This window comes from Anoplopoma fimbria, chromosome 2, assembly GCF_027596085.1.
Source record: "Anoplopoma fimbria isolate UVic2021 breed Golden Eagle Sablefish chromosome 2, Afim_UVic_2022, whole genome shotgun sequence".
Taxonomy (NCBI): Eukaryota; Metazoa; Chordata; class Actinopteri; order Perciformes; family Anoplopomatidae; genus Anoplopoma; species Anoplopoma fimbria.
Genome location: NC_072450.1, coordinates 18,300,142 through 18,313,497, shown reverse-complemented (window position 1 = coordinate 18,313,497; position 13,356 = coordinate 18,300,142). Strand labels below are relative to the sequence as shown.

The window sequence follows — 13,356 nt, the reverse complement described above, 5'->3', positions numbered from 1 at the left end:
AGTGGAATCAGGCCTGTTAGATTTATGGCCATTTGTTCAGAGAGTGTTCATCCATTGGCTATTATGGAATGATTAGAGGAGAAGGTGAAGCTCCAAGTCCAGCAAAAATCAATACGGCTGTCGAGAACGATTCAGCCTTTCCCGCTCCGAGGAGTATTAGCACCAAACCTCTGTCTCCTCACACTTCTTCATTCATCTCCTACTGATTCACCCCTAAGCCTCCAAACCAGCTTCACCTGCCATGTTCTCCCCATGGCAGCACTGTGACCCTGCCTCTATATGACTTGGAAGGCAAGAGTTACTCAACAGAGCTATCATTCATGCCCTGGAAGAGCGCCTGGTTTAGTGGTGTGGGCTACTATTACTTAAACATTTACGTGTTTTGCAGAGGGATGTCAGGTTAGTGGGCAGAGGATTACGGACACATTTTTACATTTGTGTAAAACTTGTTAAAAATGTATAGGATAATAAATCCTCCCAAGTATGACACAAACACACTACTTCTCCTGGCAATATTATGAAAATTGACATGACAAAGTTGAGTTGTGGGTGTGAGAAAGGAGCTTGAGGATCACTAACCTTGTAGAGTTTGAGGCTAGCCTCATGGCGGGTATTGACAGTGTGCATCCTCAGCTTCTCCAGGCTGTTAGTGTAGTAGTCGCAGGCATTGCACTTCAGGTGCACCGGGTTGCCTATGGCCACACATTTCAGGCGCCATTCATTGCCTTTGCCTCCTTCTTTGATGTGGGCCACAAGCTGGTACTTTTGCACATGCTTGTCGGTCTTGCAGTGTAGCTGGAAGTTGGCCTTAAGCTGTGTGGTGTAGTGGCACAACTTGCACTGGTGAGAGTCGCCCACCACAGCGCGCCATTCCTCCTCCGGTAGGCTGCGTTCAGCTCCCATATGCATGCCAAGCACATCCAGGTTGTCAGTGGTGAAGCGGTTGCATACAGCGCACTGAAAGAGCTTGAGGGAGGGGTCGCTGGTTTGTGATAGACTTTCCCCAAGGGTCATCAGTTCTTCGGACACCAACTGCCCACCGCCCAGCCGCACGTCCATAGGGATCTCTCCACCTACTACAATATGCGTGGAACACAAAGAGAGACAAAAGAAAGAAGAAAAGAAAAAAGAAAGATTGTTGTGTTAGACATAATCAAAGCTTACAGTCTAAATCAGAGTTCTGTTTGTAAAGATCACTTTATCTCTCAGAAATGTACTTCTGGACATAGCATTTTGTTATTATTTTGAGTTAGTGAGCACATTGTTATCCAAAGGAAGTCATAGCTTGTGAAACTCTCATAATTAATAACATCTCTGTTCACCTTTAAAAAACAAAACAGACTCTTTCAGACTGTTGGTCGGTCTGATATTGCATGGAAAATAATGTGCATGTATATATTTATGGACCTATAGCTATCCTTGCTTTGAGTTGAGAAAGAACAAAGCCTGGACTTTTCCAAAACCCAAAGACCAAAACCTCACACTGCCAGATAATGAACGTACACACTTTTTGGGCAGGTGCACTTTCCTGGCCTGTCTGTAAATCAATTCAAGAGGCCATGAGCGCCACAGAAAAAGCAAGTTATTTTATCATTACTGAAGAACTAAGGAGTTCCCAAGCACACATTACTGTAAATCAAATCCATCGCCCTTGTTCACTGGATAATAATATAAAAAAATCCTGCTCTGCTTGAATTCTTTTGCTTCTTTCACTCCGGATTGCCTCTAAATCAATATGGACACCTAACAGATTCATTCTGCTTGGTACTGAGTCTAAACGATGAAAAGGGGGAGAAAAAAACCAGCAAGCACATATCCTATGACACCAACCACAGATCTGATGTCTATACAGTCTGGAAAGGCAGACTTAAAAAATGAATTCTAAAAATATGAGGTAAGAGCAACCAGAGTTTTTGCCTTTGCTTGCTGATCTTTAATCTTTCACTGCCCAGACTGAGCATGCAGGCTTGACCCTGCCTGGCTTTACACTAAATTAATTCCAGCAGCTCCTTTTTATTTATTGCTGCAGTATGCAGCCTGCTCTTGGACTTTTCTCCATTACCTGAGTTTTTATAGGAGAGGGAGACCTTTGAGAAGCCCTCTGAAATCACTCACAGACCCAGCCCCCCAGTCATGGCTTCTTAAACTCTCTCTCGCTTACAAACACACAGAGGTACACACATGCCCAGTCGCTATCCCTGTCCTGTCTTATACTGCAACTTCCATTGCTCATTTCTACCTGGCTCTCATGCTCTATTACGATGCAGATTCAATGATTTACCACAGACCTGGATCATGTTCCTTACTAAATTATTGTTGTAGACTAGTAGAACCAAGACCCCGATTTGTACCTTTGCTTAAACTGTTTTCTTTTTTATATTGTGAATGTATAAGAATTTCATATATACGATTGCCAGTGCTAAAAGAATCTTAAAAAATCTGAGCCCCTTACGATCTTTTAAAGTGAATAGCTGTTTGACTTGTCTTTTTGTGCTGTTTCAAAGTCTACGTTAGACAAAAATTTCCAGCACAAATAGCTAAAAGTCACATCCCCCTCCCTTCGCTTTTACTCTCTTGCACTCCATCTCATATCTTCATTTCACTACAGAAGCTGAGTCTTGGGAACGGGGATTACCAGGAGGCTGAGATCATGTGAGGTCAACATTTGTTATCTAGCTCTTCAGAAATACACGCAAAAGTCAAAAATCCACAGTGAGAGCATGAAAGAGGACCTCTCACTTTAGCCACCTGGTCTGAGATCTTCTTGTGGTGGCAGATTCTCAAGAGATTAACTGAGCCTTATGTATCATACTGTAGAAATAATATCAGAGTGTTTGTGTACGATAGCTTTAAGAGTTTCTTAAATTGTGACAGAGGATGACACCACTGTCGTTTATGGGCCCAGACTGTGTCATCATTGCCTCCCTTGTAACATGCTTATTACACCTCAAAAGAAAATATACCAGATGGCAGAAGAGGGGGAAAATAATTAGTCACAGCAATCAATTCTTGTTTGCGTCTTTGAACTGGCGACAGTTGTAGACTAGTCTGTACAAACTGTGGGGTTGTTACTGGTACGCCAAACACTCTGCTATGCTGCTGAATTACCCATGCTGAGCCCTCTAACCTCCCTTCTTTGACCAAGATAAAATTTATAGCTGCAATTACAAAGTTGGAATAAATGGAGCACTCCAGTGGTAAAGTTCAGCAACAGTTTGGGAATAATGACATAAAAAGCTGAGGCTTGCTGCCTGAGGGGGAGGGCAGGGAGAGGAGAAAATAGAGGTTTTGCCCCAAAACTCACCTTTTTAAGCAAAAGTGGGTATCACAGATTTAACTTTAAAATTCTGTCATAGTCAAATCGATACAGTGTCACTAAGATGTCTTGTTAAGGAAAAACAAAGTACCTCTGGGCTTCTGTGTGCTACTTGGCACATTTAAAGCTAAATGTACAGACAGTTTATTTGTAGATGAAAGTTATTGAGAAGGTTTTACTATGGATGTGAAATTAAGGCATTGAGAACAGGCTACTGTCGTGAGGACTATTTTAATGTAAACTATGAGTAAGGAAATATGGAGAGGGTCTGGGGTAAGCCCCCTGCTGCTATCTTTTTTTCACCTCTCCCTCTTTATTTCAGTGACCCTCTGCTTGTAAAATGTTAGAATTATGTCAGGTTCACTAGGGCAGGCATACCTCACGGCATGAAAAGAAAGGCAGGCCATCAGTAGAAAGAGGTGATAATTCCCTAGTATATGAAGCAGTGGAGACGGGCAATATGTGTATATTCCTTCTCATCATATTGTGTGTGAATGACATTAATGATTTGTATTAAAGTAAAGTGATGAATTAGGAATCAAGAATATAGATCAATCAAAAGAAATTAGGAATCAAGATCAATCAAAATCACCGTACTTCTCTGAAGTACAGTTCAGAGAAATACGGTGATTTTGTGGCAACTAGGGGTATTTCTGAGAGCAAACGAGACAAAATGGGGCTCACCAAGTGCAGGGGCCAGGGCGGCCATGTTGGGATCCAGGTGAAAGCTCCCCATCAGGAACTGGGCCTCAGCTCCAGCTGGGTCTATCTTGAGGCCTGGTGGAAGGCTCATGTTCTGGGTCAGATAATATTGGTAAAGCTCAGCCTCAGACGGAGATGGCATGGCTCCCAAGCCAAGCCGGCCATGCTGCATCTGAGTCACATTCTGCTGGAGTAGCATCATGTTGTGCATGTGCTTCTCGCTGGTCATGTGGATACGCAGGTTCCGTGCCACATTGGTCTCGTAGTCACATACCTCACACCGCCAAGTAGGTTTGCTCTTAGGCTTGGTTGGAGAGGGAGCCCCACACGGTCCAGCCATATGGGCGGACGACTGTGTAGGATGGTGGTGTGGAGGGTGATGGCTGCTGGCCTGGGTCACTGAGGGGACAGCCACCACTCCTCCTGGGGTATGTCCAAACACCGGCTCCTGCCCAGTGCAAATGGTGCCTCCATTCTGCAGAGTCTGCATGTTGTTCAGGTGCTTGTCCGACTGCATGTGGATACTTAGGTTGCCCTTTGTGGTGGTTGAGTAGTTACACACCTAGAATATAAAGGACATTTTCTCATGAACTGCATCAAAGTGATACATATGTTACTTTACAGTATCACTTCACACCTTACAAAAATTGAGCATCATCACATTATTTTTCTACATACCTCACACCGGAAGGGCTTGTATCCACAGGTATAGCTTTCTCCACGAGCCAGACGAGGGTGGCTCTGTCCACTGGTGCAGTACGAACAGGAGCCTCCAGAGTCTGGGTGCTTCTCTTTCATGTGGGCCTCCAACGTCTGCTGGTACTTGTAATGCCAGTTGCATTTCGGACACTTCAGTGTCTTGCATGAGTTGCGTGAATGCATCATGGTCATGTGACCACCCAAGGAGCGTGAGGAACCCAGAACGGTGTCACATTTAGGGCATTCTACCCCGCTTCCTCCGCTGCCACCAGGCCCATGGTTCTGTGAACATTCGCCCATACCAGTAATATCACAGGAACCCCCTGGGAAGAGGTGGGAGTGGCCATGAGATGAAAGGTGGAGGTGATGATGTGGATGGTGCATGTGGTGATGGTGCAGAAGGGCTCCATTTTCTTCCTCTCCCTCTGCCGGGCAATCATTTGGTTCTGGAGCTGTGGCACTATCTCGATTGGCACTTTCATCAGCAGCAGCATTGGAGGACAGAGGTGAGGAGGAAGTGCCAGCAGTTTCATCCTCGCTCCTTCTGACGGCAGCTGCCGCCATTGCCGTGGGAACACTGGGCCCCTGGCAGTTAAAGCTCAGAGGGAGCTCTGAGGTCCTCCCCCCACCATCTGCATCCGAACCCTCTTTCTTGACAGAGGAGAAAGTGGAAGCAGGGTCTTTGCTGTTGAGTGTGGAACTGACCGCAGAGGTACAGGCAGAAGGCTGGAGAGCGCTACTAGGCATTAATAAAGGAGATTTGGAAATGCTTTGGTTTGAGACAGCTGGTTCCCCTGCTTCAACCCTGCCGCTGCTACTGTTACCACCACAGGCCACTGCAGAGCTTCTTGCCTCAGCCTCGTCTTCCTCCTCCCCTAATAACAGTTCCTCTTCTTCCTCAGAGCCCCCCATCTGGCTTGATAGGTGGGCCTTGTTTTCATGTTCCTCAATGTCCCCATCCTCTCCCTTGCATGCAAACTCTCGCCCGGCAGGCTCCTCTGTTCTCCCTCCCTGTTTGGGCAGGGCACTGGAGTCTTTGGCAGAGCCTGGGGATGAGGTAAGAGTGGATGCTTTGGGAATGCTTAGCCCTCCAATAGAGAGGACTGAGCTTAGTGGGGTTTGTTGTTGCTGCTGTTGGTGGAGGCCAGAGTCTTTGTTGAGGAGGCTCTCGCTGCCCCTGCTGCTGCTTCCAGGCTCCAGATGGACACCACTAAATGTGCCATAGAAGCTCTGGCCAGAGTTAATGGGGTGCAGGGTAGGTGGCAGAGGAGTGCTCTTATTTTTTGGTTCCAGGAAACTGATGAGGGGTTCTTTGTCCTTCCCAATGCCCTGGATGATAGCAGAAGCCTGCTTGTCCCCTAGCAACTGCCGCTCGTCCTCACACAGTGTCATGCGGTGATCATGGACGGCATGAGTGGCAAAGGAACGCACATAGCCAAAGGACAGCTTGCAGATAAAACACATGAGAATGGGCTTACCCTTGCCATATAGGGCTAGCCCATCAAATTTGGAGAAATCCACGTTGTTGGGAACATCTTTGGATACACAGGACTTCTTGGCAGACCCATCGCTGTTTAGGTAATCCTTGTTGCTTTTGTGCCGCACATCGAAGACACGGAAACTGTGCAGGACAGGGCTGAGGCCTGCCATGGTTGAGGTATTGGGGAAACCTTGGTCTGAATTGCCAAACCACTTCCTGAAGGACGAGGCTATGTGGAACGTGTTGATGATGTGCGGGTAGACCGAGGATGAAGTCCCAGCAGGTTCCCCCAGTTTTCCCCCACTGGTGAGAGAGTTTGTGGGAAGCAGGCCGGGTACCATGCCCCCACCACTTTGGATCAACTGACTGAGGCTCTCTACGATGTAGGCCGAGCCATCAGGCTGGTAGACTATCTCTCCAGCCAGGTTCTCCACATCACTACTCTCCTCTTCCTCTTCCTCCTCTCCTTCCTCACTTCCACTCTCAGGTGCTCCCTGCTGGCTTGTGGGCTGATGTCGCAAAAGAGTGGGCATGCCCCCTCCCCCTGAAGCCATTGGCACCCCAGGGAAGGGTTGAAGACTTGGGAAACAGCTGTCAATCTCCATTTCATCTAAATCCTCAGATTCTTCCTCTTCTCCACAGCTTACTCCCTCTTGCTCTTCTTCCTCAAGACCTTCTCTTCTGGGATGCAGCTGGCCTGTGGCAGAGCTATCACGGTGGGCCTGGGGTGATGTCTGTTTTGGCTGCTGCTGCTGCTGCTGCGACTGCAGTTCTCTCAACCCTTCATGAGTTGCACTAGGGTTTTGGGGTTGAGAAGGGTAGGGAGCAGAGAGAGACAGGGGATCCAAGGACGGGGCCTGGTTGGTGCAAGGGACCTGTGAGCTAGAGTGATCGTTCCAGGGCTGTGGTGGTTGCTGCTGCTGGGAGGAGCCGAGCCCATCGTCTGTCCCAGAAACCACAGGAGACTCACAGCTGTCCATGCTGATGCCTACATGAGGCGTTCATCGCATCCAGGCCTGCAGAAACACAAATGGGGTAAGATAAGAGGTTATTGTTCAATGTTGGGTGTTAAATGTACACATAGACACATATACATAAGCACATACAACGTGTCAATTACCATGTCAATGTTGAAAACATAAATGTCCATATTTTCCAAGATATAACTATGCCTAGTCAGAAAAGATCACATATAGAAAATATGAAAGATACACTATGTATAGGAACCTTATAAGATGAAAATCAAATGTATAGTACATTGGGTGAGAGACAAAAGTATGAGATATAATTGAAAAAATGACACCATGCTCATTACGCTAGATTAGGTACTTTAACACAATACCTGAGACAAGCACTAATAAGCCATCCATGATTCATCTTCCTGCCATATCAGGAAGGTACCATCTTTTATCTTCACCTTCCAAACAACACCCCTAATCTTATATTCTGCAAATCCTACATCCGTTTTTAATTAACTTGCAGTCAGAAAAAAGGAGAAACAGGCTAACTTAATGGATCAAATAGATTCCTTGTGAGATAATTAGACACTGAGAAGCCACCCATCAGCCCATTGAGCATTTACATAACTGGAAAAAGGGAAAACTGCATGTAAAAAAAGAAATTCTTAAGAGTATCATCACTATCATTCCATCTTTAAGGTGTGCCAGTACATATAGGACGAATATAACACATTTGCACTATTGATATAGATGTGCATGAACTTTAACAGGAGCAATAAAAGGCTTTTTTTTTCTATGAACCCAAAATACATAAGCTGGGTTGGGACTTCCCTGCAGCTGTGTTTAGATCATGCATCCAATAACCTCTACGCTCAGCCTGGTTTCAAACACTCCAGCCATCCTCCGCCTCTAAAATAATAAATGGGAGCTGAGCTTTCGGGAGCTGGCCATGCCCAGAGCATCTGAGAGGCCCAACACAGGCTGCAATTTAGAGCGCAGAAGAGATAAAATGATAGCACAAGATACTGCTGAGCTAATAATTTTATTAAAGGGATGCAGCCAACATTGATTAAAGGGGGCAATCGGGCTGAAACCAATAACTCTTGGCTGCCCTTTAACCCAGCAGTACTGAATATTACATGAGCAAAGTTTCCCGGCACCAAGCTCACTGCCATGTCCCGGTTGATTAGCACATTCACTGCTTGCACTTGATTTATTTACTTATTTACTTAGGGATGCAAATTTCAGCTGTGATCAGAATGGAGTCTACCCCCAACCCCAACATATTAGCCACTGAGGGAGAGGAGAGATTGATAATGTCTGTCTGCCTTTTCATGAATGTCTGATGAAGCTTGTCTCCCACACAACATACCTGAGACCTATCCAGTCTATATGCACTTAAACTTAAACAATAATGGACTTCCATTTTAAAGATGTGCTTTTTGTATTTGGACTTCAGAATGAACAAAAGCAGGCCATATCAGCATATTGCCGGCAAAGTCACAACAAAGAAAGAGGCTGTATATTGATAAAGCTATGGCGTCGGTTAAATTTATAATATGACTCCAAAGATGATGTAGATGTTATTGTCATAAATACCCGGGGACATTTTCTGCCAGTATAGTCCACCTGATTGTTTTGTTTACACACCACAGAAGCTAACCCTGATGACCCCTGCCTTGCTTTGCATATAAAATGAAAGATATTAGACTGGCTGGCTTATTAACAAGATTGCTTTATACAGCCAGACATGATTTAGAGATGGCTGCCATTTTGAGTGAGGGGATACTAGCCCTACTGGTCTGTATTTATTATCTGCTCCATTAATAAGAGGCTATGAGCTCAACAGCCATTTCACACAAATGGACTAAGGGCAGCGAGAGTAATGCAAGAGAGAAAATATGCCACATGTCAAACAGACAGTGATTCTTCAAACTAAAAGCATCTGGATAAACCGCACAAAATGAAATGTCAAAAAAAGCTAAAAATGTTAGTTGTCTAAAAGCACTGCCTCATTGGAAAAAGTCTCCATGTGTCCTGTCTGAGCATGGAGTGTTTCACACCTTGTTCCTGTAATCTATTCCATCAGCCCCTCCTCCAGATTCCACTGCCTGTCTGGACCAAGCCTGGGAACACTGAGCCCATATGCACAACTACTAGTTAAGATTGTTGGTTTACAATGACCTCTAAAGTTCCTCATTCTCATCTTTGCATGGTCTTGAGTCTGAACACCGTGGATACAGTGCACTGTAGTAAGTGTATGTTCCCATCCATTCCTATTACTGCTGTAAGATACCTGAAGCACTTAGCAGTAGACAGGACAACACGAAGACTCTTGATCAGTGCTGGAGCTCTGAGCCAGCTTGGTGTGTCCACTGCTTACAGAAAACAGGATTGCCCTTTAAAATCAAGATGGTGTAATTCAATAACCTGCAGTGGTTACTGATGAGCAATAGGATTGTCTGGAGTCGGCAAGTCGCAGATGGGCCAACTGATATAACGCTGTTTGTCTCTCGGAGGTTTGCCTGGCTCAGTGACACCTGTTTAAAGCAGGAAAAGCTTTAATCTCTGGGAGGCACTAAACAAGTCGGGGAGACAGACAAAGAGACGCGGTCGAAGAAGAGGGGAAGTGGAGAAGGCCGGTGTCTCTGTGTGCTGACTGTGTTAATAACCACAAATCAGAATGATGGAGGAGCCCACTAAAGGTGACTACTGCTGAGTGGTAATATGCAAGGTTATATACTGTACTACGTTACTGTAATAAAGTTCTAAGTTTCTCTTGCATACTGGCACTAGTGCTGATTGCACAAAACAAGTATTCCTGCCATGGCCTCTGCCCTTGTGTTGTATCATAATTTTGAATGTGGGCCCACTGAGTTGACAATAAGCAGGCTGTATGCAGCCAAAACAAGCCTTAGCTGACAATACAAGATAATCAGAGGGAAGAAAAGGCTGGATTCCTGAGCTGATCTGAGGGAGAGCATGCTGACACACAGATCCTGATGGCAGAACTCACACTACTGCTGCCACCTGCCTTCAAAGGCTTTATACCAGGGTCCCCATCGCTCTTTCTTTATCTCACCTTTGACAAACCCCCCCAAAAAATAGTAGTACTCCACCTCCTCCCACCACCCTAACAAAGCAGATAAGGTTGAATCTTGCGAAAAGGCCTCAGTCCTAATGAATACTGTCAGAGAGTGGGTCTGGATGTCATTTGGTAGGGAAGCGAAATGAGATAAGTTATAAGCTATGGGTCCTTTCATTACATGGGATTTACCGGGCAACTGAGGGAGGAATTAAAGGCTAAGGAACCATCTGATTATAAGCATGCCTGATCACCTGCCTGGAGGCCTGGCCTTGCCTCCAGAGGACCCTGCTCCCCAGGGTTTCCTGAGGGAAATCGCTCCGACTCAACCCTAGCTGTGAATACTGCATGATGCAGCCTGGACCCTTACTTGTATTTGCAAACACGTCAGCAGTGAGGGAACACCTCTTTGAAAGGGGAAACGCAGCTTCCTTATACACCTAGAGGACCCCTAACATTACACCAGATCTGATTTTCAATTGTCCCTCAGTGATATTGCCTCTCTGTGTCTGGTCTCTGAGCCATCACAGAGCTTGGCCAGCCACCGCAGGGTAAGGGGCGCTTATTGGAAAATCAATGGCGTGAACGCTAAGCAAGTTACAGGAAGATGTGGGAAGGAAGGGTTCTTATTGATAAAGCAGGGGAAGGCCTTTGATGTTGCACTAGGGACATGCTCATTGATGGGGGAACCATTGTAGTCCTCAGGCAGAGTGAGGCAGGTTTATCTCCTAGGTTTGTTCCAATTAATCACCAATAAAGGCGTGCATGCATTGCACTCTTAAACATAAGTCCATTTTAATTCCAAACACGGCTAAGTAAATTCTGGTTTTAATACTGTGCTCTTATAAGGAGGCAATTTACATCCGTCTCTTTTTGCCTTTCTCTCCTCTGTTCTCTATTATATCTACTCTATTCTCCAACACAACTGACTGTAGCCCTCTTGCCTATATCTAAAAAAACAACCTGATACTCAGCTACGGAAGAACTATGCTTACATATGAATGTGCAGATGTGGTAGTGAACAGGCAGACTGCTGTTACAAGATGATTTACTGTACATAATCAAAATATATAGTAAACATGAAATTATAATATTAGCTTACTGTCATTAAAAACAATAAAAAAATCATTATATATTAACTTTATTATTACTGTTTTGAAATAGTCTGAAAGGAAAAAAAATGCGTCTTTCAGTAACTTCGTCATGGATTTGTGAGCCCAAAAAAGTTTTGTCAACCACTGCTATAGACAACACACCATTATAATTATATTAGGTACATGGAGTTCTTGTTCTCTTTGATCTCCAACACTGTAAATCAGACAATTAACCATGTGCAGCATTGTTGTTTATTGTGTGCTGTAAATATTCTGTCTGCTATTCTGCTAATGCAGACATAAGGCTGCTCCAGTATTGCTCCAACTGCAGGAGGCAAAAAGTCACCTCAGGTCGATGGCACTCAGCCTGTAAACAGGGCTTCCCGTAAAATCAATGATCTTCAGTAGGAGCTATCAGTCTGTGGAACAGAAATAGCCGTGGCTGTGTTGAGTCTGAGACGGGGAAGAACAGAACTGTGTGTTTACATGAGTGTGTGTGAGCAGAGGGGGCCGGCCACTGGCATGTCTGGGAGTATTTCTCTGAGATAGCAGAACTGAGGCCTGCAGATTCTGTCATGTTACAGCCAGTGAAAACATAGAAGCATTATATGCTAGAGACAAAGACTGCAGCTCACAGATTATATTAATATTGTCTTGCATGTGAACTGTATGCATTAGACTAGTGTTGGAACAAATGTATCACTTACAGCTAAAATAATCCTTGCTGATTACAATATGAACAACTAAAATACACAGGAGGCCATCTGCTGATTGTTTTAGTTTCACAGCATTCAATTCTAGTAACCATTTTGCACTAGTAACACTGGCCACAAAAAGGCAAAATTGATTTGTTTGTAGTATCAATTGCCTCCTTTGTTAATAGACTTGAAATAGAACCTTGAAAATGATTTTACCCTTTACGCAACACCATCAAATTCTGCAAATCCATTCCATATTGCAGAACGGAAGAAAAGTGATTTAAGACAGAGCAGCAGTGAAATCACAGTGCAGAACTGCATGGTACTCATACACAGGGCAGTCTGATTAGGTGATCTGATTGGAGCTCAGCTAACTTCCAAAACCCTCTAGAGGGGATTTACACATGGCACTAGAGTGTTTCCTCAGTTTTGGAGGGTGTGATAGAAACAGCGTGCCGGTGTAATTAGAAGTAGTTAATTAGCTGTGGGTTAATTACTGGGTTCTGCCGAGTGTTGGTGAAAGACCTGGTGGGGTGGCAAAGCAAAGGGAAGCAGCGAACACACAGCAGGATGCTCCCAGTCTCCCACCAATTAGCAACCAGCATGTGTGTGTGTGTGTGTGTGGGGTGTGTGTGGGGGGGGGGGGGGCTTATCACATTCTCTACGAATGTGAGAAGGCTCATATAATTTCACTCAAACCTCAGTAAAAGGAGAGGTAAAAAAAAAAAAAGAAGGGCGAGCAGAAGAAATACATTCTATTTAAATATGCATTTTCTTTTATATTGTTTTTATAACTGTTTTTGTAAAGAAAAACACGTTTGCTGAAACATTGCAGTGAAACTTTAAAGAGTGATACTAAAAAGAAAATGACAACCAAGTTTCTGAGGAACGCCAGATTAAGAATAAAACAAAGCAGGGGCTATTTTAATTACTACAAAATAAAGTTCTTATTAGGGCATCCACAAGCTAGCTTTCTTCATTTACAAACCACACTGAAGGACTGCACTGTATTATTTTCCCGTCATGTCCCATGTGGTTTGTTTAGAAAGCTTTGTAATTTATAAGAGCATTAATTATCCTTGGAATTAAGGTATTGATGTATAATCAGAGAGGGCCTATCGGGCACAAGCTAACATTCGCCCCCAGGCAACTCAGTGCACAGAGCACACACACCATGCACTTGTACTCAGTGGGGTGTCTGTACAACTGCAAGACAGAGAGAGAGAGACAGAGACAGAGACAGAGACAGAGAACTTCAAGCCGTGTCTTTCAAATTCATATCAAATTATTTAGATACACATCCCCCCATTTCACTCGATTTTA

General features: G+C 44.6%; 1 protein-coding gene across 1 annotated transcript in view; it reads right to left on the bottom strand.

The window, feature by feature from the left end:
- The window catches only part of zfhx3b (zinc finger homeobox 3b), a 134,849-nt gene that overhangs the window by 80,236 nt on the left and 41,257 nt on the right, over positions 1-13,356 (bottom strand). The window contains exons 2-4 of the mRNA XM_054615178.1: positions 4,697-7,213; positions 4,001-4,580; positions 580-1,076 (exon numbers count right to left, since the gene is read on the bottom strand). Of these exons, the coding sequence (XP_054471153.1) occupies positions 580-1,076; positions 4,001-4,580; positions 4,697-7,177 (3,558 nt within the window). The 5' untranslated portion in view covers positions 7,178-7,213. The remainder of the gene's footprint in view (positions 1-579; positions 1,077-4,000; positions 4,581-4,696; positions 7,214-13,356) is intronic.